The sequence below is a fragment of the Accipiter gentilis genome, chromosome 28 (genome assembly GCF_929443795.1).
Source record: "Accipiter gentilis chromosome 28, bAccGen1.1, whole genome shotgun sequence".
In the NCBI taxonomy this organism is placed as follows: domain Eukaryota; kingdom Metazoa; phylum Chordata; class Aves; order Accipitriformes; family Accipitridae; genus Astur; species Astur gentilis.
In genome coordinates, this window is record NC_064907.1 from 5,040,231 (window position 1) to 5,063,007 (window position 22,777).

Consider the following 22,777-nt stretch of genomic DNA (forward strand, 5'->3'; position numbering starts at 1 on the left):
AGCAACGAAGCTGTCTTCTGAATTATGAAATTAATTGGTATCTTCAAAGGCACTTGCAGCAGCTACAAAACAGAAGCGGCACAGGTGTTCACAATGAAACGTAGTAAAGTGTGTGAGGATCCCTAAACGTAATGATGAATTCAGCAGAGAACAGAGAAACATTTTGCCAAACAAACTGTCGCCCCCTTCCTTACTCTACTAGGGTAAATGATATACCACATCCTTTGCTTCCATCTGGAGAATGCGTTCTCCCCAGAGAAGACAAACCATTCCACTTATTGAGAGAAGTGGAGTATAACATTGTGAATGTTTTATGTTAAAATCTTTATTCCAATTTCCCGTTTGTTGGGTTTGGGGTTTTTGTACTTGTTTTGTGTGATAATTGTGTTCGTTCATTCTGAATGTGCTGGAAAGGAGCTATTCTTAAAACCTGTAATTGAGTCCAATCTGGAAATTAGTAGTGCCTGCTGAGTGATACAAGAAGAGGGGGCAGTATGACTGAAACCTGTCACAGAGATGTTTGCTATTCCGTACATTTTTTTGTTATTCTCAGTGAGTGTTGTGCTTCGTGAGTGATATAACAGAATTAAGCCAAAATAGGAAGTGGTGTTTTAAACATATCAGCTATAGCGTTATTTTCTACAAACAAGAAACAATGTCTTGTCTTTTACAGTAGTATCGCCTGACACCAGTGTATCAATCTTCAGCTGGCAAGTGAATACATGTGGTCAGGGAAAACCATCTGCTTACTTGGGTGTATTTGACATTAATTGCTGGTATCATGCTCACATGCCAGATTCACTAAGGTATATTTTTATTAAGTTGTTTTCAATATCCCTACAAATCAATCATTTGAAAGTCGGTGTTTAGCTCATGCACTTGCTTGCTTTCAGGCCAGAAGAACTCCTTCATCATTGCCCCTATTTTGCGTTGTGGTCACTGGATACTGTAATAAGCATGACTTCTCCAAACCCCCTTTTGGATATTCTGGTACACGAGCGGAGTCTAAGTCGGGGAGTTCCTCTTTCTCATCCACTACCTGAGCAGTTTTTTCATCCAAGCTCCTACAATTTTGGTAGGTATTTCACTGCTTTTGATAGTGATAAGCTTAAAGTGAGGTCAAATGCCATTTATTGGTTCTCCTGTTCATTGTTTGTCACTCAAAACCCATCCGAAACCAAAAAGCCCCAAACCCTCACAAGCTCAACCCTTGATTACGTTGTACTAACAAGGTGTTTAATGCTGTGACACATACCTGACAGTCTGCTGAGGTTTGGGTTTTGGTGCTTTTGTAATGTAGCCTGTGAAGTGGTGATGGTCATCAAATGAAATGACGTTGAACTGAAGCTCAGAGCAGAGCACCTCGCTAGCACTAGAGATAAAATTTCTACACGCAGTAATTATTTTCAAAAAAAAAAGTTTGGAAGTGATCTGACGAAGAAAATGGGTACTCAGTTACAGCTTTCCAGATACTGCTATTTACAAAACGTAAACTGGTCATAAGCTAAGTGCGAGAGTATGGAAGGCTGTCAAACGTTCATTGTCTCTGCAGGTGGTACGTGCTTGCTGAACTCCGGAGTTGTTCATATGACTTGCATCGGCTTCCAGAAGGAGGTGATCTTTTACTGTATCTTTATTGAGAATGGCAAGAGATGAACCTTTCCTCTGTTTTCTATTGCACTGCTTTCAGTGTCGGAGATCATTTTATGCCCATCCTGCCCATCCACACGCATGACGGCAATTGTGTCCTGCCAGTTTTATGCAAATGGTAACATTTTAGGTCCACTCTTGGGACTGTAAAACTACCACTGTCTCCTGTTGAAGCACGCTGAGGGATTGAATGTCTAGAGCGGAATACAACGTTGCTGTTGTAGGAGCAAGAACAAAAATGTTGTGGAAGTTGGGGAAAGCTGTTACTTCTGCATTACCCATCAGTGGAACTGCGTCCATAGTCTTGAGTTAGGGTTTTGATGCCTGATTAACTTGAAAAAGGAGGGCAGAATGGAGAAAATGAAATATTACTTAACTGTTTGAGAAGAAATGATTATTTTTTTTTCTCCCGCACTTGGCCAAACTGAAACTTCCAAGCCACTGCACAGCTTGTGACAAATAATTTTGAATTAAATTTCAGCTCACTAAGTGTTTCCAACATAAATCGACTTGTGCACAAACAAGCACAGAAAGGGTCCTCCAAAGCGTGATTTGGAGTTGTGTGCTAGCTTTAGCTTATACAGAATATATTTTGTGTCAGTGTTCAGGGTCAAAAAAGGTCTGTGTATTGACAGAGAAGCTAGAGAATACTTAATTAAGCATTGCAAGGGCTGACCTTTTGTTTTACAGGATATTTTTTATAAATCGTAGCGGTTAGTTTGGCTGCCGTCTTTAAGACTCTACGTAGTAGTGCTTACCGATGCAAGCTTTCTAACAATTTAAGCGAACATTTGTATTATTTCTCTTAGCGATTATTCAGAACCTTAGTGACTGGATAACACTGCTGTCTTAATCCGTAGTTTTTGATTAATGTTTCAGGCCTTGAATTTTTTAAAGAAATGTGGTCCTTTAAGAAGTGAAGCCATTCATGATAGCTACAAGAGGTGTCTTGTAGCTGGCTTGCTGCCTCCAAGACGCGTTGATGTCCAGCCATCCAGTTTGAGTCAGGTGAGTGCGTATCAGGGAATCAAGGGGGAAATACATCCATCTTGTCTGACAGGGCTGTAGAGGCTACAAGACATGATAATCTGATTTTCCTATTATTCGCAAGTTGCATTGAAATGCAGGTGTTGACTTGAGTTAGCAGAAGTTACAGTATTCTTCAATCCAAACTACCGAGTTTGAGTGGGGGCAGCCCTAAGAGATCTGCGTTGAGAGACCCATCTCTTAATTCCGTGCCACAGATGGGCACAAGGAAGCGTGCAGGCAGTGCTGGTCATGCGCAACATAAAGCATCTTTCCCTCACAACAACCTTCACCCCATCGGTTTCTCAAAGCATTATGTTCAGTGCAGTAGCTGACTATGGGGGTGTCTCACTCGGATGCGAGCTGTTGCAAACATCAGCTTGCTGCACTAGACGTGATCACTTGCTTCCAAGGAATTGGGCTGTGGTAAACAGTTACTCTTGTCAGCTCTGCCCGACAACTTCATCACCGCTCCCCCTCATCTTCCCTTCATCAGTAGGCTTTCCTGCAGCCTCTCAAAGCAGATCTTCACCTCTGTAGCCTCGTAGCCCAATTTACTCTGCTTAGAGTGCCCCCTTGTTGCTGCAACACCTGCATCGCCTTTATCTCATGACACCCACTATCTTCTCTCTGCTTTGTCCCCCCATAGGGACTCCACCCCCCTCGTCACAGGTTTTCCATTTGCAGTGCACCAACCTTTCTCTCTCATCTGAAGAGTTTCATGAGAGACGGAGCCTTTGTGATGAACAGCCCCTCTTCACCCAGGCAGGATCCAAGCTAAACGATTAGCTAGCTGGTCGTCACACAGTGGAGCCATTGGTAGGAAGGGGAGAGCGGTCTTCTCACTGCCCTCATCTTCCTGTCTACTGGATTGTTCACCAGATTTGTGGAAATGCGTTAAGGCAAATAACACTTCTGCACAGTGTGGTAGCTAAAATAAGTTTCTTGGCAAGCTGCCCTAGCCCACAGACTGCTTATTTTGCAAGCCTGACGTAGACTCTTGCATTCAAATGGGATGTTCTGATGTCAGCTCCGATTTGGAAATAGCTTGGGAAATCAAGACGCGTTTTAAGAACCTTTGCTGAATTGTGGCCATATCATTCAGAGACTTGTTATGCATTTGAGCAGGGATTTCTTTTGAAAGTTACTAAAACAAATTTCAGAGTTAGGGTCAAGAAGCTGGGTTTGGAGTTTTGTTTGCCACCATAAGTAGTATCTGGTGTGTTTCCTCGTGTGAAACCCATTTTCAGAAAAAGATGGACATATCATATGTGTATTCTAATGGGTAGAAATTGCTTTGAATGTAATGATTTTGCCTAGAAGGGAAAGCTACTTTTGAATGTCTTTAAAAAAACCACATTAAAAAAAAAACAAACAAAGAAAAAAACAAAAAGAAAAAAGTAAAATTTTATGAAGGCTCATTTCACCTGAAAGAAGTATCACAACACCAGCTGAAATTAGCTGCTACTTAATAATCGCACGTCTGTGCATAGCTGTGCATTATCCTGCTCAAGGATTACCACTGCATTATAATACAGTATTTGAGCAGCCTAAAATTTAAACCTATTAGAATTTAAATGTTTCACGTCTTTTTCTGTCATTTTAGAAAATGATAAAGTTTTGGGTGTCTGAACTGCTTCATGTCTTCAGAGTCTAGGAAGCTGCTTGACCTTAGCTTCACTGTTTCCGTGCAAGCGTTGCACCGTTGTCTTTGCTCTGTCCCCTTCACGCATTCCTGATGGCAAACTTCTATGTGCAAAATGCGTGACGGGTATTAGCAGAGGATGTTACCGGAAACAGTTAATTGGAACTCGGTAAACTGAGACTATGCTGCAGAGGCATGCAAATAAAGGTTAGAATCAGCCTTCAGTAAGTTGCAATGTTAGAGGAAGAGTTTAACGTGTTTCTCAGACCAACAAGCAGTGCAGCCTGTGGCTAGAGTCAAGAAAAGGAACGTGGAATTAGCTGTGTGTGTACTAGCGGACTGTGTGATGCCTGAATGAGTGTACAGTTAGAAACAAACGCTTGCTGTTGCTGGTTCAGATATTGAAAACATGTAAGATTCTCAGTTTATTTTGTCGGTTACGTTTAGGAGGAGCAGTTAGAAGCGGTATTGTCAGCTGCTGTCCAGACAGGTTCTTTAGAACTTCTGACTGGATGCATTAAACACTGGGCATCTGAAGGTAATATTTCTTACGTTGTTCTTATGTTATCTATTTTTCTAGTTTGCAATTGTCGATTCATTTCTTTTTTGTTTTCTTTTTTTAAAGCGCAGCCAAGTTCTGCTGCTAATTTACGGTTTGTTCTTGAGTGGACATGGAAGAAAGTGATCTATGCAAAAGATGAGTTTGACCAAATATGTGAGTACTAGTGTAGTCATTCTGCAAACATAAAATGGTTCTTTCTAGTTGAGCGTATTCAGGAATGTGGCGGTATATGGTACTGCACGGGGTTCTTTAAGCGTACTTTGAAACTCTGAAATTGCTCTGCAGGCTAATGATGTAATATTTATTCTTGAAAAGGTGTTCCGCTGTTTGATGGCTCTCGCAACTTTGTTGACCCGCAGACGTTACAGTCTCTTCAGCACTGCCAGTTGCTTTTGAGCAACCTTAGCGTGGTCTTAACCCGTTTTCTAACAGAAGCACAAGAGCTTACTGGAAAAGGTTTGTAATCCTATCTATGAAATCTTTGGTACGTTTTACTAAGATTTGGAATTATGCTTGAGTTGTAAGTGTGGAAAGATGAGCTTCTGTTGGTTTTGATGATTGGAAGACAGCCAAATTTAGCTGGGAGAAGGGGCTTAAATCTGAGAAGTTGGGACTACCACTTAATATGCGTTGATTTCAGGGAAATAGTTGGTTGTGGAGTTCATGCAAGTGGGTAGGGGAGGCTACATTCAGCAAGAAGCTGTGTAAGCAGCTGGGTGGAGATTCCAGCAACCGGATGTGGTAGCCCTGCAAATGATTCCTTTTAATTCTTAGCTAGCAATTTATAATTGCATGTGAATATTGTATTGCAAATTGCTAGAAAATACAAAGGAAGCACAAATGAGTAACTTGTGAAATAAGTTACTTGAGTTTCTGTAGCTTTTTATGTTATCACTTGTCCTTGGCATATTGAGGGGAAAAGAAGACTGTCCCTTTGCTACGGTAAAAATTCCCGCTATGTGAAAAACAAGTGTCTTATTCGTGAGTGTTTTTAATAGTTCCGGCTTTAGGGTTTTTTTCTTTTAACCTTTAGTGAATCTGGTTCTTTGTAGGGGTTGCTTTTTTGTTTTGGTGGTGAATGTGTTTTTTTTCTTCAAATAAGAAGGTGCTACAGAGCGCGAAATGCAAAGACCACGATTTCTACCGCATTGCTTTTACAATTTCTATTCGGGATGATGAAGGGGGTTTTGTAAAAATGAAAGGAACTGGATAACAAAAATCATCTTATGCCTTTTTTTCAGGTTTTGCTGACTTGACAAACAAGCAGGTGGTAACTGGCCTCCTTTCTTTGTATGCACGAGTGGTCATCTGGTTCTGTCGATCCAGTCTCCTTCCAGAGGGTTTAGGTAAGCATAACCTGTAATACATTTGTAACCGGGAGACTATCCAGTAAGTGATTCCAATGAACACATGCTTAGCCGTGTTTTTGTAAATGTTTTGCCAGTGCTGAAGTTCTGTTGGTGAAACGGAGATTCTCCTGTTTTTTTCAAATGCATAATGTAGAATAATGCAAGCAGTTTCTTTCTTGGATGTTCCTTAGAAAGAGCAATAAGCCTCTGACTTGAAGGAGTTGCTTGTGTCCACAGCTTGAAAGACTTGGGATTTTAAACAAATTACTGTTACACAACAAATACGGGAATGCTTGTTTTTACAGCAAAGGCATTACCTGCGTGTTTGGAACTTTTTATTCATTGCTTGAGGAAAAAATACACCTCAGCAAGACTTCTTTATTTGGGTGGATTATAAAGTCTATCGTCAGCCTTCATTGTCTCACAAATGCTCACAGGACATGTTTAAGAAACCATTCCCTTTGAGAATTGTCCTTTCGGTAGTGAGCTTGCGCTTACAGTACGTGTTCTGAATGCTACCTCAATTGTAAACTTGAAATGGCACTTGAGAGAAGAGGGAATTGAGTCTTGTGTCTTACCGCTCGTTTAGCAAAGGCAGAAAGAGGATTGGCTTCTTTCAAAGTTGGAGGCTTGCCTGTGTGCTTCTTGATGCTTAGCTCGTATGATCGTCTGTCTTTTTAGTCAAACGTTTCAGTTTCAAAATGTGATATTGCTTCTTTAACTTGCTTTTACTTTATTGCCTGTAGATGATGATGCGCGTTTGGGTAGACCTTTCTACAATTACCCTCTGATTCAGAGCTACTACACTGGTCATCGACAGAAACTTGAGCGTTTATCAAGGTAAGCCTTACAGGAGAACTCGAGAACACTTCCACTGTGAAATCAGAAGTGGCAGTGAGTGGCTTTGCTATCGACAGTTGGTATTTGCTCTTCACTTCAGCGATGCATGCGTTCTCTTGAACACAGAGGTTACTTTCCTGTGTTACAATATTTGTATATACCTCTGCTTAGTACCACTTGTTGGCATCCTTGTTTCTTGGTAGCGTACTTAATCCAGCGGCCAATCTGTATCATTTGGTACTACTGAAAAAGGTCATGTGTTCAGGATAGGGTCAGCGATCTCCCGTTCAGCAAAGCACGGCATTCACAGAACAGGTGCTTTGGACAGAGAAGAAAGCAAGTTTTAAAAACAAAACAAACCTCATCTCGTTTATTGACTAGTGAGCAAGGCTAATAACTGTATTGGCCTAATTCACAAGTACATTTGTGTGATTTAATGAGATAGAGTTCGATGTAGTTGGCACACCTAGCATTCTACTGGCTGTTGGATAAAAGTCACTTGCTGAACGTGAAGTCTCTTTGCTGCGCTAGCTCACTAGCATATAGGTGATATGCCTTGGATTAGACGATAATAGATTTTTCTTTGGAAATTGTGCTGAAAACTAAATAAAGAGCTGAAGAAGCTTAGGCTATGGCACTGCAAACAAGAAGAGGATGCTGCAAGATGAGTTAAGGTGCAAGCTGCGGTGTAGTAGCTATTGACTTTAAAGTTCATCTTACTTAGCTTACTTCTCAAGTAACTTACATACCGGCTCAGGTGTTCCTTAGAAGCATACAAGCTCCAGTGTGCTCTTTCTGCTTCTTATGATGGGGAAATGAAAGGGTAGTGTCCCAGTCAGCCAATGATTGCGATGGACTTGTGAAGAAAGCAATTTTTAAAGGTTCACCCATCCGTGGTTGTAATGGTCTGTGCATAGAAACATAATGGGGATGTGCATAGAAACATAAATGCTGCTTAAGATGACACTAAACTTCACCTGTATGCTCAGCTTTCTGAAAACAACTTTTTTTCAGTAAGAAAAGTGAGATGCTGAGAACAAAATCTGAACTTTCCGTTGTGTTGTCTTCTTCTCACAGCTGTGGATTGGAACACTCCAACGGGAGGCATTAGACTTGCGTTAAAGAATAGTCCTGGTATTTTGACACTGTTGCGTTTCCTCTGTTAGACAGTAGGAGAGTGGTTATTTCTGGCACATAAAAAACTTAGTTCACACTTCCTTTGTACTACAAGACAACAAAAGAGAAAACCTGAAAACGAAAAGGTCCCTTAGTAGGAGAGCTTTCCAGGATGTCTATTTGGAATTCCTCTAATAATTCAGTATGATCTAACAAAGATCTTTCATCTGACTCAGACATTCCTTTCATGTGCCGTTTCAAGTCATAATCATGCCTTTGTGTGTTTGTCACTTTCTTTGCCTCGTGGGAGCTTTTTTTTGTTTGGTTTGACTGGAGGAGATCTGTTACACTGAGAGGCTGGAATCAGTGTTTGACTCTCCAAATCCTTGCTACCTTTTGTTCCAGAGGAAAATGGGATTCTGACTGCTTGATGATTGATGGAATGGTTTCCCAGTTAGGAGACCAAGTTGAGAAGTTGTGGCGGAGAGATGAAGGAGGAACTGGGAAATACCCACCTGCTAGTTTACACGTGAGTGTTATGTTCACTGTAAACAGCAACGAACCCCCCAAAGCCCCACCCAAAAGCCAATGATTGATGAAAGACAGGAGTTTTTAAAAAACTTTTGATTTTTCATTTTCAGGCACTGCTGGATCTCTATTTGCTAGAAGGCATTGAAGAAAGCTACAAACATGCAATTGTATCCTTTCTCGTTATTTTTACTACACCTTCAGTATACGCACATAAATGTTCTTAAATGTTTGTCACCTGCGCGTTTAATAACGTTTTTGAATTTATGCTTCCAACACAGTGCAAGTGAAAACATTTAGTTTAGAATGGAGATGTGGACAGGAGCATTGTTTTATTTCTTTGTACTGTGGATTCTTGATGGTTTTTTTTTTTTTAATGTTTTGTTGCAAAGTCTTTTCTGACATGCGAAAACAGGTTTACTAAGAAATGTTAAAGATAAAAATCTCCCTTGGTTTTTCTGAAAACTTAGCACAGTTTTTAATTTTTTAAAGCACCCGTATCTGTAGCAAATGGCCGCTTACTAGGATGATGCAGTAATACGTGCTGCTTGAGAGCAGAAGGATTTCTAACCGGTACCTGATTTTTGCCCAATTCTTCCGTCTTCCAGCCCAGATAGCAGTGCTTGCTTTTGTTCTGTTAGAAGTGCAGGCACATGGAATAAGAAAGAGAGAGAAGAGAAAAGTCATTGGGCAGAAACTTATTTTTTAAGCTGCTGAAATATACAGAATTACATGCAGTTTTGTGGTTAGGACCTGACCGTCCTCAGGTTATAATAGCTCAAAATGGCCAGACTAATACGGCAGTGTTTTCTGCTTCCTACCACTTGTATATTCTGATTTCACTGTGTTTTTCGAAACGTGATGTGATAAATGTTTGGTCTTCCAAATTTGTTAGCCTTAACTAGATACTTGATGTCAGACAATTTACTTGCTGCTAGATATCACGCATTCCTTTCCGAATAAAACAGAGACGTCAGTCAACTCCTTCCCAACTGCCTTTGCTATCCCCTGGGGACTTGTTAAGCTTGTTGAAGGCTTTTGGCTTCTAGATCACAATGATTACGAAGTAAGTACGTTACAGTTCAGTTAGACATCCCTTACAGTCCAAAGCTGTAATCTGTAAAATGATTTTAAAAAATCGGTGCTTAGCTGATAACAGGTGCTACAACATTAGAAGCCCTTTTGTCATACTGCTACGACATCTTCAGCAATAAGTTATAATCTGAAATTTTCTTTTAGCCACTTTGACAGGAAATTGATTAAAACAAAGAAGAAATCAACTTTAATAATGCTTGATACTTGAATTTTCAAAGCCATCCATTTAGGTTGTTTTCAGCAGACCGATGGAGCGCTTTCTCAAAGACAGTGTTTTAGGTACTTTAAATATTAAAACGATGATCATAGCAGCAAGGTTTGAGGCAGAAGACTGCAGAAGTGACTGTTCAACCTAATTCATGTTCTTTCTGATGCTGAAGGTTGTTCTTTGCCTGTCACGAAGTTAATATATCTGTTTGTCTGGGAGAACAGCTTATTATTTGGTAATGTATTTATAAAAAGTGGTGTTTGTACACAGAGATTTGGTTACTCTGGAAAAGTGTGAATTACTCCTTTTAAAACACTCACTTTGTTCTGTACGGCTAACTGGATTTTTTTTTTGCAAATACTTGAGAATTTTTATTTACAGTAGTTAGTCATCTAAGTTTATTTAAGACACGTCCACCCTTACTTAAGATACTTTTGAATGTTCTTGTGGCGTGCGTGCATGTGCATATCGTAATACACCTGACCTCTAACCTCTACAGAATTCACTGGCCCTGCTCTTTCATCCAGCTACAATCAAAACTGTGTCATGGCAGCACAGGAGAATTATTCAATCCCTGATGTGCCAAGGAGAGCATAGGCGAGCCCTCAGATACCTACAGATGATGAAGCCAGCAATGCCAAGCAGCAGTGAAGTGCGGCTTTTCCTCACTGTGTTGTTGTCCAATAGGTAAAGAAACCTGTCCCACCGTTTTGGCATTCAAATATTGTGAAAGGTGGAGAACAAATAATACGAATCACCATCCCCTAACTTCCCTTTAAACTCTGAAGACAGTAGTTTGGGGGCATCTTTTTGGTTACACTATTAGTAAGCCTTTACGTCTCAAAAAATTTAATTACAGGTGCGTGGTGGAGGCTTGGGGTCTGTTGCGGCAACATGCCACCAGGTTAAACATCGAAGAGCTGTTAAAACACGTGTATGAAATCTGTCAGGAGATGGGACTAATGGAAGACTTACTGAAGCTACCTTTCACAGGCACTGAACAAGTAAGTGTGGACACGACAAAAATCTTAATGGTCTCTTTGAAAAGAGAAGAGGCAGAATCATAACAGATTTTTGAAATGTGTTATTTCGCATAGGAGTGTTTGGAGAAGATTTTACAGAGCGACGCTGCTGTTCGGAATCCTAGATTTCCTTTAGACCACCATGTGCAGCGTGCCAACTATATCCCAGTGCTGCAGTCGAATCGTTCATTGAACGTTAATCTTACGGTAAGCATGAAAGTTCTGTCAAGTGTGCAGGTTTCTGGTAGGTGTTACTGACCATTTTTGGTAGTAAATAAAATAAAAATCAATGCTTTGTTTTTTGTACCATTCTTTGAAATACTAGGAATAAGTTTCTGTTACAGCTGAACCTAAAAGTTGAACAAAATATTTCACTACTCCAAAGCTACTGCGTGAAGTTATAAATTAAGTGTTGCAGACCATTGTCGACTCCACTTAGAATAGTTTGTTTGCATCTAAGGAATAATGGTTTAGAATGCTGAACGCTGTTTGTGTCACTCCTTTCTGTGGCATGAAGAGTATGTTGTATGTCACCTCTTGAATCTTACACACAACTTTATTTTTCTAGCTGAGAGCAGTCTGGATGCCAATCCACAGGTAAAATCTGTGTGCTGGCTTGGTTTTCTTTTTATTTCCTCCAGTTATAGCATGAGCTCTGGGATTCCACAACTTCTGTTTTACCCCTTTGATGACAGAAATTCTTATCTAACTTCTATTTCTCAGAACAGCCAGATTAAATTTTGCGTTTTGCAAACTTCTGTTATGAATCTGTGATACTTTTTCTGTTTTCCGGAAACATAGTTTTCTAGTGAATCGCACTTATAAGGTGGTCTTGGAAGATTTAGGTCCTGCATTTGAAAACTTTCCTTCGGCCAGAAGGTGTGTGTAGGTAGCCTTTTCTTACTTGTTTTAATGTTCACATCATTGCGTCCACCGTAATTTGCAGTTGCCCTGTGCATTCAGTCATCTCGGACACTGGTGTTTCAGGAAAAAGACAAGGGAAAGCCTGCTATTTCGTAAGCCATTTGAAAATTGCAGGTGAGAACAAGAGGATCGGAGTAAGGTTCTGCCGAGTGCCAGAATTGTTTCAACTTGAAGTTGTAGGTTCTGTTCTTATCCTAGTCTGCCGTGCCCTTTGCTGAAATTACCAGGTGGAATTGGTGTGTGCCGAGGAGTAGAACTTGCTGCTCCTCTGTGCAGTGGCGGTATTGTACAGTATCTGTGGAGGAAATGTATTCACTAATTAGAAATAGCAGAGATAGTTGTGTGCAATGAACTTCTTGTAATCAGTTGCCTTCTTTCTTTATGCTTTTTGATCATCAGAATGATGGTGAGCCTCCCTTGAGCGAGAGAGCAGTTGCCAGAAATTCTACATTGGACCAATATGGCAAGATCCTTCCTAGAGTTCAAAGGAAGCTGGCCGTAGGGAGAGCCAAGCCTTACCACTTGCTTTCATTGGTCTCAAGAGAAGGTAATGTTTAGGGGAGGGAAATGCAATGGACAACTGACCACAACTTTGATCACACAAGGCTGATATTTTTTCCCCTCTTGCTTTACAGTCGCAGGACCAAAGCCGTTATCAACAGTACCAAAACAAGCACGTGCAGGAAATGTGCGTACAAGAGCAACGTTCATCAGTAATATATTGTCCAAAATTGGAGAAGTAGGGGTAGGAAGTGAGCAGAAAACCAGTTGCTCACGCCGTGATAGGTAAGCTGCCTTTTAACAAAGTTTAGTCTTGAGCTGCGTGTTTGAAGGGAGAGAGAGAGAGAAATCCACTTGAATTATGTTTGTGTTTTGGAGGGAAGGGGCACCTGAATAAAGCTTTCTTTGGCTTTTTTGCACCTACAAGATATAACATTTAAGAATCAATTCATCGTAAGTAATACTTGGAGCGAGAGTTCTTCTGCTATGATAATCTCATTTATGCAAATACATCTATTGACATTACAGTAAATGTGTTTACAGAATTTAAGGTAGCTGAAATGAAAACCGTGATTGCCAACAAGCTATTGGTGTACAGGTTTTGGTAGACTTGATTGTGTGATCAAATAGTAATCTTTTACCACTTTGCGCCCAGTTTCTGCTTCGTTTCTGCCGTTTTGGTTTTTTTTTACTTGAAACTAGGCAGAATTATAAAGAGCAAAAAAGAAGCTAGCAGTTGTCAGATGGTTTTCCTAGAGGTGGTATATTCAAGGTGAAACTTGAATTCTGGTACGTTTGGACTTGAGGGGAGTGAAAGTCAGTTACATTTTCCTTTCAATTCTAGGCCTAGTCATACCAGTCATAGCATGTCCTCTCCCTGATGCAGAGCTGCCCGATGCGTTTGTTGGGACACCCGTTAACAAAATTTAGCTTTGTACCTGTTAAAGAAAAGGTCGGCTTGGGGACACAACTAAGTGGAGAATTTGAAGTGGCCCCAGCAGTGAAATGCAGAGGAATTTTCTTCTGACGTGAGAACTACATCACTTGTGCCACGTAAAATTGCATTACTCTTGCCTCAGATGGCAGGGATTTAGGAAATTCAGTGTGACATGTCACGAAATAATGAAAAAGCAAGAGAAGGCCTGTAACTTGTTCATGGGCCTGATACATCAGCCCAGCAGTGAGGGTTCACCTGTATTTCTTGTTCCTTGAATGTTTTTGTTATGTATCACCTCAGATGTCTTGAGCGCAGCGTGATTTTATTTCATTTATTTTATTATATGTTGATATTTTCAATTGTGTATCTTCACAGATTGCTGGATTCGCTGGTTTATCCTGTTCCTTCAAGTTCTGCAGCACAGGGTGGTAGCTGGCAGTCACCATGCAGCGATTCTACTTCATTCATGGCACCCAGCCCGCTGAAACCAAATATGCTTGGTTCCATCTCACAAAAGAATTTTTCAAGAGCATCGGAGCTGAATTTACTGGAGACACCTCTTGTGGTTAAGGTTTGTGTTTTAAAAAACAGGATCAACCAACCGAAGCAAAAGCCTGTAAGCTTTGTTTAACATGAAACCACCACAGTATTTAACACAAACCCGGTTGGATTCAGACTGTGGAATATTTTCAGCATGCGTGTGGTTATTGGACGTAGAATCCTTTTGGAAGCAGGACAAAGTTGGGAACAGCCTTGAAGAGGGAAAGTTTAGTTCTAAGTTAACTGCTGTACGCACATTGTCCCATAGCTTTGTGAAATACTTTGTTCCATGCAATAAAACGAGTGTAAGTTAAAAAATGGACTTCTCAGTACACATAGATCCTTAGAGATGCAATTTGTAGCTTAACCATCTCATTGTTTAAGTGCTCAATAGCTCTGTGGAGTTTGACTTGCATGCCTACAAGCAAGAATGTATATGCTTCCGTTTCTTAATCCACTTAAGGGAATGACAACATAAGGGATGCCAGTTAAGCGATGTCAGTCTCTGTCAAATTCAGTGATGGCTTTTTGCAGGGATTCTACATATTGATGCTTGTGTTAAACTCTCTTTCCATTCACCGCCATCAAACTCTCCTCATGTAAGGAAATAACGACGGACCCATCTTCTTGGTGCTGCTCTTTTTGCCTTTGCCTACCTGAACAGAATAGTAGTGATCTCTCTGAATTATAACCTTTTTCTTCTTACTAACTATTGTCCATATCGTTAAGCTGGTTTCATTCTCTTCCTTTTAAACCCATTCAATACTGTAAAATCTTTTCTGAGCTGACGTAAGGAGACCTGAACGCTTCTAGATGAAGATGTGTAGGTATGTTTACAGCAGTGTCACTTCATTCAGTCCAGTGCGTGGATTGATTAATCAGAGAAGAAAGAAGGTATCGCTGTTGCTTTGCCGATTGCCATTTCTCATGGCAGTGTTTTCAGTTGCTGTATCTGGGGTAGCATTTGAAGCTGTATGCCTTGTAGAAGAGCAGTGTAGATATGGCAAAAGTTACTGGGATGGGAGATAGCATTGCAGACAAGAAGATGCCATATCCTTGTTTCTTCAGGAAATTAATTTGAACACTAATGTTTTATGTTGCATTAATAAAAAAGAAAAAAAAAAGAAGAAAGAAGCCAAAAGAGTCATAAGAAACATAAAACGCATGGTTTTTATACCATTAAGTTTTTTGTCCATTTGGAAAAAGAGCAGTGCAGAGGCTAAACTTTGTCCTCTCTGCTGGTACAAACTCAGTTTAATTTGAACTAATACTTTAGTTGTGTGCAATGAACTTCTTGTAATCAGTTACCTTCTTTCTTTATGCTTTTTGATCATCAGAATGATGGTGAGCCTCCCTTGAGCGAGAGAGCAGTTGCCAGAAATTCTACATTGGACCAATATGGCAAGATCCTTCCTAGAGTTCAAAGGAAGCTGGCCGTAGGGAGAGCCAAGCCTTACCACTTGCCTTCATCGGTCTCAAGAGAAGGTAATTTTTAGGGGAGGGAAATACAATGGACAACTGACCACGACTTTGATCACACAAGCCTGATATTTTTTCCCCTCTTGCTTTACAGTCGCAGGACCAAAGCCGTTATCAACAGTAACAAAACAAGCATGTGCAGGAAATGTGCATACGTTCATCAGTAATGTATTGGCAAAAATTAGAGAAGTAGGGGTAGGAAGTGAGCAGAAAACCAGTTGCTCACGCCGTGATAGGTAAGCAGCCTTTTAACAAAGTTTAGTCTTGAGCTGCGTGTTTGGAGGGGGGGAGAGAGAGAAATCCACTTGAATTATGTTTGTGTTTTGGAGGGAAGGGGCACCTGAATAAAGCTTCCTTTGGCTTTTTTGCACCTACAAGATATAACATTTAAGAATCAATTCATCGTAAGTAATACTTGGAGCGAGAGTTCTTCTGCTATGATAATCTCATTTATGCAAATACATCTATTGACATTACAGTAAATGTGTTTACAGAATTTAAGGTAGCTGAAATGAAAACCGTGATTGCCAACAAGCTATTGGTGTACAGGTTTTGGTAGACTTGATTGTGTGATCAAATAGTAATCTTTTACCACTTTGTGCCCAGTTTCTGCTTCGTTTCTGCCGTTTTGTTTTTTTTTTTTAACTCAAAACCAGGCAGAATTATAAAGAGCAAAAAAGAAGCTAGCAGTTGTCAGATGGTTTTCCTAGAGGTGGTATATTCAAGGTGAAACTTGAATTCTGGTACGTTTGGACTTGAGGGGAGTGAAAGTCAGTTACATTTTCCTTTCAATTCTAGGCCTAGAGCTACAGAACCACCAGTCATAGCACGTCCTCTCCCTGATGCAGAGTTGCCCGATGCGTTTGTTGGGACACCCGTTAACAAAATTTAGCTTTGTACCTGTTAAAGAAAAGGTCGGCTTGGGGACACAACTAAGTGGAGAATTTGAAGTGGCCCCAGCAGTGAAATGCAGAGGAATTTTCTTCTGACGTGAGAACTACATCACTTGTGCCACGTAAAATTGCATTACTCTTGCCTCAGATGGCAGGGATTTAGGAAATTCAGTGTGACATGTCACGAAATAATGAAAAAGCAAGAGAAGGCCTGTAACTTGTTCATGGGCCTGATACATCAGCCCAGCAGTGAGGGTTCACCTGTATTTCTTGTTCCTTGAATGTTTTTGTTATGTATCACCTCAGATGTCTTGAGCGCAGCGTGATTTTATTTCATTTATTTTATTATATGTTGATATTTTCAATTGTGTATCTTCACAGATTGCTGGATTCGCTGGTTTATCCTGTTCCTTCAAGTTCTGCAGCACAGGGTGGTAGCTGGCAGTCACCATGCAGCGCTTCTACTTCATTCATGGCACCCAGCCCGCTGAAATCAAATATGCTTGGTTCCATCTCACAAAAGAATTTTTCAAGAGCATCGGAGCTGAATTTACTGGAGACACCTCTTGTGGTTAAGGTTTGTGTTTTAAAAAACAGGATCAACCAACCAAAGCAAAAGCCTGTAAGCTTTGTTTAACATGAAACCACCACAGTATTTAACACAAACCCGGTTGGATTCAGACTGTGGAATATTTTCAGCATGCGTGTGGTTATTGGACGTAGAATCCTTTTGGAAGCAGGACAAAGTTGGGAACAGTCTTGAAGAGGGAAAGTTTAGTTCTAAGTTAACTGCTGTACGCACATTGTCCCATAGCTTTGTGAAATACTTTGTTCCATGCAATAAAACGAGTGTAAGTTAAAAATTGGACTTCTCAGTACACATAGATCCTTAGAGATGCAATCTGTAGCTTAACCATCTCATTGTTTAAGTGCTCAATAGCTCTGTGGAGTTTGACTTGCATGCCTACAAGCAAGAATGTATATGCTTCCGTTTCTTAATCCACTTAAGGGAATGACAACATAAGGGATGCCAGTTAAGCGATGTCAGTCTCTGTCAAATTCAGTGATGGCTTTTTGCAGGGATTCTACATATTGATGCTTGTGTTAAACTCTCTTTCCATTCACCGCCATCAAACTCTCCTCATGTAAGGAAATAACGACGGACCCATCTTCTTGGTGCTGCTCTTTTTGCCTTTGCCTACCTGAACAGAATAGTAGTGATCTCTCTGAATTATAACCTTTTTCTTCTTACTAACTATTGTCCATATCGTTAAGCTGGTTTCATTCTCTTCCTTTTAAACCCATTCAATACTGTAAAATCTTTTCTGAGCTGACGTAAGGAGACCTGAACGCTTCTAGATGAAGATGTGTAGGTATGTTTACAGCAGTGTCACTTCATTCAGTCCAGTGCGTGGATTGATTAATCAGAGAAGAAAGAAGGTATCGCTGTTGCTTTGCCGATTGCCATTTCTCATGGCAGTGTTTTCAGTTGCTGTATCTGGGGTAGCATTTGAAGCTGTATGCCTTGTAGAAGAGCAGTGTAGATATGGCAAAAGTTACTGGGATGGGAGATAGCATTGCAGACAAGAAGATGCCATATCCTTGTTTCTTCAGGAAATTAATTTGAACACTAATGTTTTATGTTGCATTAATAAAAAAGAAAAAAAAAAAGAAGAAAGAAGCCAAAAGAGTCATAAGAAACATAAAACGCATGGTTTTTATACCATTAAGTTTTTTGTCCATTTGGAAAAAGAGCAGTGCAGAGGCTAAACTTTGTCCTCTCTGCTGGTACAAACTCAGTTTAATTTGAACTAATACTTTAGTTGTGTGCAATGAACTTCTTGTAATCAGTTACCTTCTTTCTTTATGCTTTTTGATCATCAGAATGATGGTGAGCCTCCCTTGAGCGAGAGAGCAGTTGCCAGAAATTCTACATTGGACCAATATGGCAAGATCCTTCCTAGAGTTCAAAGGAAGCTGGCCGTAGGGAGAGCCAAGCCTTACCACTTGCCTTCATCGGTCTCAAGAGAAGGTAATTTTTAGGGGAGGGAAATACAATGGACAACTGACCACGACTTTGATCACACAAGCCTGATATTTTTTCCCCTCTTGCTTTACAGTCGCAGGACCAAAGCCGTTATCAACAGTAACAAAACAAGCATGTGCAGGAAATGTGCATACGTTCATCAGTAATGTATTGGCAAAAATTAGAGAAGTAGGGGTAGGAAGTGAGCAGAAAACCAGTTGCTCACGCCGTGATAGGTAAGCAGCCTTTTAACAAAGTTTAGTCTTGAGCTGCGTGTTTGGAGGGGGGGAGAGAGAGAAATCCACTTGAATTATGTTAGTGTTTTGGAGGGAAGGGGCACCTGAATAAAGCTTTCTTTGGCTTTTTTGCACCTACAAGATATAACATTTAAGAATCAATTCATCGTAAGTAATACTTGGAGCGAGAGTTCTTCTGCTATGATAATCTCATTTATGCAAATACATCTATTGACATTACAGTAAATGTGTTTACAGAATTTAAGGTAGCTGAAATGAAAACCGTGATTGCCAACAAGCTATTGGTGTACAGGTTTTGGTAGACTTGATTGTGTGATCAAATAGTAATCTTTTACCACTTTGTGCCCAGTTTCTGCTTCGTTTCTGCCGTTTTGTTTTTTTTTTTTAACTCAAAACCAGGCAGAATTATAAAGAGCAAAAAAGAAGCTAGCAGTTGTCAGATGGTTTTCCTAGAGGTGGTATATTCAAGGTGAAACTTGAATTCTGGTACGTTTGGACTTGAGGGGAGTGAAAGTCAGTTACATTTTCCTTTCAATTCTAGGCCTAGAGCTACAGAACCACCAGTCATAGCACGTCCTCTCCCTGATGCAGAGTTGCCCGATGCGTTTGTTGGGACACCCGTTAACAAAATTTAGCTTTGTACCTGTTAAAGAAAAGGTCGGCTTGGGGACACAACTAAGTGGAGAATTTGAAGTGGCCCCAGCAGTGAAATGCAGAGGAATTTTCTTCTGACGTGAGAACTACATCACTTGTGCCACGTAAAATTGCATTACTCTTGCCTCAGATGGCAGGGATTTAGGAAATTCAGTGTGACATGTCACGAAATAATGAAAAAGCAAGAGAAGGCCTGTAACTTGTTCATGGGCCTGATACATCAGCCCAGCAGTGAGGGTTCACCTGTATTTCTTGTTCCTTGAATGTTTTTGTTATGTATCACCTCAGATGTCTTGAGCGCAGCGTGATTTTATTTCATTTATTTTATTATATGTTGATATTTTCAATTGTGTATCTTCACAGATTGCTGGATTCGCTGGTTTATCCTGTTCCTTCAAGTTCTGCAGCACAGGGTGATAGCTGGCAGTCACCATGCAGCGCTTCTACTTCATTCATGGCACCCAGCCCACTGAAATCAAATATGCTTGGTTCCATCTCACAAAAGAATTTTTCAAGAGCATCGGAGCTGAATTTACTGGAGACACCTCTTGTGGTTAAGGTTTGTGTTTTAAAAAACAGGATCAACCAACCGAAGCAAAAGCCTGTAAGCTTTGTTTAACATGAAACCACCACAGTATTTAACACAAACCCGGTTGGATTCAGACTGTGGAATATTTTCAGCATGCGTGTGGTTATTGGACGTAGAATCCTTTTGGAAGCAGGACAAAGTTGGGAACAGTCTTGAAGAGGGAAAGTTTAGTTCTAAGTTAACTGCTGTACGCACATTGTCCCATAGCTTTGTGAAATACTTTGTTCCATGCAATAAAACGAGTGTAAGTTAAAAATTGGACTTCTCAGTACACATAGATCCTTAGAGATGCAATCTGTAGCTTAACCATCTCATTGTTTAAGTGCTCAATAGCTCTGTGGAGTTTGACTTGCATGCCTACAAGCAAGAATGTATATGCTTCCGTTTCTTAATCCACTTAAGGGAATGACAACATAAGGGATGCCAGTTAAGCGATGTCAGTCTCTGTCAAATTCAGTGATGGCTTTTTGCAGGGATTCTACATATTGATGCTTGTGTTAAACTCTCTTTCCATTCACCGCCATCAAACTCTCCTCATGTAAGGAAATAACGACGGACCCATCTTCTTGGTGCTGCTCTTTTTGCCTTTGCCTACCTGAACAGAATAGTAGTGATCTCTCTGAATTATAACCTTTTTCTTCTTACTAACTATTGTCCATATCGTTAAGCTGGTTTCATTCTCTTCCTTTTAAACCCATTCAATACTGTAAAATCTTTTCTGAGCTGACGTAAGGAGACCTGAACGCTTCTAGATGAAGATGTGTAGGTATGTTTACAGCAGTGTCACTTCATTCAGTCCAGTGCGTGGATTGATTAATCAGAGAAGAAAGAAGGTATCGCTGTTGCTTTGCCGATTGCCATTTCTCATGGCAGTGTTTTCAGTTGCTGTATCTGGGGTAGCATTTGAAGCTGTATGCCTTGTAGAAGAGCAGTGTAGATATGGCAAAAGTTACTGGGATGGGAGATAGCATTGCAGACAAGAAGATGCCATATCCTTGTTTCTTCAGGAAATTAATTTGAACACTAATGTTTTATGTTGCATTAATAAAAAAGAAAAAAAAAAGAAGAAAGAAGCCAAAAGAGTCATAAGAAACATAAAACGCATGGTTTTTATACCATTAAGTTTTTTGTCCATTTGGAAAAAGAGCAGTGCAGAGGCTAAACTTTGTCCTCTCTGCTGGTACAAACTCAGTTTAATTTGAACTAATACTTTAGTTGTGTGCAATGAACTTCTTGTAATCAGTTACCTTCTTTCTTTATGCTTTTTGATCATCAGAATGATGGTGAGCCTCCCTTGAGCGAGAGAGCAGTTGCCAGAAATTCTACATTGGACCAATATGGCAAGATCCTTCCTAGAGTTCAAAGGAAGCTGGCCGTAGGGAGAGCCAAGCCTTACCACTTGCCTTCATCGGTCTCAAGAGAAGGTAATTTTTAGGGGAGGGAAATACAATGGACAACTGACCACGACTTTGATCACACAAGCCTGATATTTTTTCCCCTCTTGCTTTACAGTCGCAGGACCAAAGCCGTTATCAACAGTAACAAAACAAGCATGTGCAGGAAATGTGCATACGTTCATCAGTAATGTATTGGCAAAAATTAGAGAAGTAGGGGTAGGAAGTGAGCAGAAAACCAGTTGCTCACGCCGTGATAGGTAAGCAGCCTTTTAACAAAGTTTAGTCTTGAGCTGCGTGTTTGGAGGGGGGGAGAGAGAGAGAGAGAGAGAGAGAGAGAAATCCACTTGAATTATGTTAGTGTTTTGGAGGGAAGGGGCACCTGAATAAAGCTTTCTTTGGCTTTTTTGCACCTACAAGATATAACATTTAAGAATCAATTCATCGTAAGTAATACTTGGAGCGAGAGTTCTTCTGCTATGATAATCTCATTTATGCAAATACATCTATTGACATTACAGTAAATGTGTTTACAGAATTTAAGGTAGCTGAAATGAAAACCGTGATTGCCAACAAGCTATTGGTGTACAGGTTTTGGTAGACTTGATTGTGTGATCAAATAGTAATCTTTTACCACTTTGTGCCCAGTTTCTGCTTCGTTTCTGCCGTTTTGTTTTTTTTTTTTAACTCAAAACCAGGCAGAATTATAAAGAGCAAAAAAGAAGCTAGCAGTTGTCAGATGGTTTTCCTAGAGGTGGTATATTCAAGGTGAAACTTGAATTCTGGTACGTTTGGACTTGAGGGGAGTGAAAGTCAGTTACATTTTCCTTTCAATTCTAGGCCTAGAGCTACAGAACCACCAGTCATAGCACGTCCTCTCCCTGATGCAGAGTTGCCCGATGCGTTTGTTGGGACACCCGTTAACAAAATTTAGCTTTGTACCTGTTAAAGAAAAGGTCGGCTTGGGGACACAACTAAGTGGAGAATTTGAAGTGGCCCCAGCAGTGAAATGCAGAGGAATTTTCTTCTGACGTGAGAACTACATCACTTGTGCCACGTAAAATTGCATTACTCTTGCCTCAGATGGCAGGGATTTAGGAAATTCAGTGTGACATGTCACGAAATAATGAAAAAGCAAGAGAAGGCCTGTAACTTGTTCATGGGCCTGATACATCAGCCCAGCAGTGAGGGTTCACCTGTATTTCTTGTTCCTTGAATGTTTTTGTTATGTATCACCTCAGATGTCTTGAGCGCAGCGTGATTTTATTTCATTTATTTTATTATATGTTGATATTTTCAATTGTGTATCTTCACAGATTGCTGGATTCGCTGGTTTATCCTGTTCCTTCAAGTTCTGCAGCACAGGGTGGTAGCTGGCAGTCACCATGCAGCGCTTCTACTTCATTCATGGCACCCAGCCCGCTGAAACCAAATATGCTTGGTTCCATCTCACAAAAGAATTTTTCAAGAGCATCGGAGCTGAATTTACTGGAGACACCTCTTGTGGTTAAGGTTTGTGTTTTAAAAAACAGGATCAACCAA

The 22,777-nt window shown here is 40.4% G+C and overlaps 1 protein-coding gene across 1 annotated transcript in view; it reads left to right on the top strand.

The window, feature by feature from the left end:
- LOC126051806 (protein ELYS-like) overlaps positions 1–22,777 on the top strand; it is a 44,667-nt gene that overhangs the window by 10,407 nt on the left and 11,483 nt on the right. Inside the window, exons 8-26 of the mRNA XM_049831497.1 lie at positions 674–806; positions 894–1,075; positions 1,553–1,614; positions 2,530–2,658; positions 4,769–4,859; positions 4,947–5,036; positions 5,199–5,339; positions 6,125–6,229; positions 6,979–7,072; positions 8,594–8,717; positions 8,830–8,886; positions 9,636–9,782; positions 10,519–10,706; positions 10,879–11,023; positions 11,117–11,248; positions 15,281–15,428; positions 15,517–15,658; positions 16,221–16,307; positions 16,673–16,892. Of these exons, the coding sequence (XP_049687454.1) occupies positions 674–806; positions 894–1,075; positions 1,553–1,614; positions 2,530–2,658; positions 4,769–4,859; positions 4,947–5,036; positions 5,199–5,339; positions 6,125–6,229; positions 6,979–7,072; positions 8,594–8,717; positions 8,830–8,886; positions 9,636–9,782; positions 10,519–10,706; positions 10,879–11,023; positions 11,117–11,248; positions 15,281–15,428; positions 15,517–15,658; positions 16,221–16,307; positions 16,673–16,892 (2,417 nt within the window). The remainder of the gene's footprint in view (positions 1–673; positions 807–893; positions 1,076–1,552; positions 1,615–2,529; positions 2,659–4,768; positions 4,860–4,946; positions 5,037–5,198; positions 5,340–6,124; positions 6,230–6,978; positions 7,073–8,593; positions 8,718–8,829; positions 8,887–9,635; positions 9,783–10,518; positions 10,707–10,878; positions 11,024–11,116; positions 11,249–15,280; positions 15,429–15,516; positions 15,659–16,220; positions 16,308–16,672; positions 16,893–22,777) is intronic.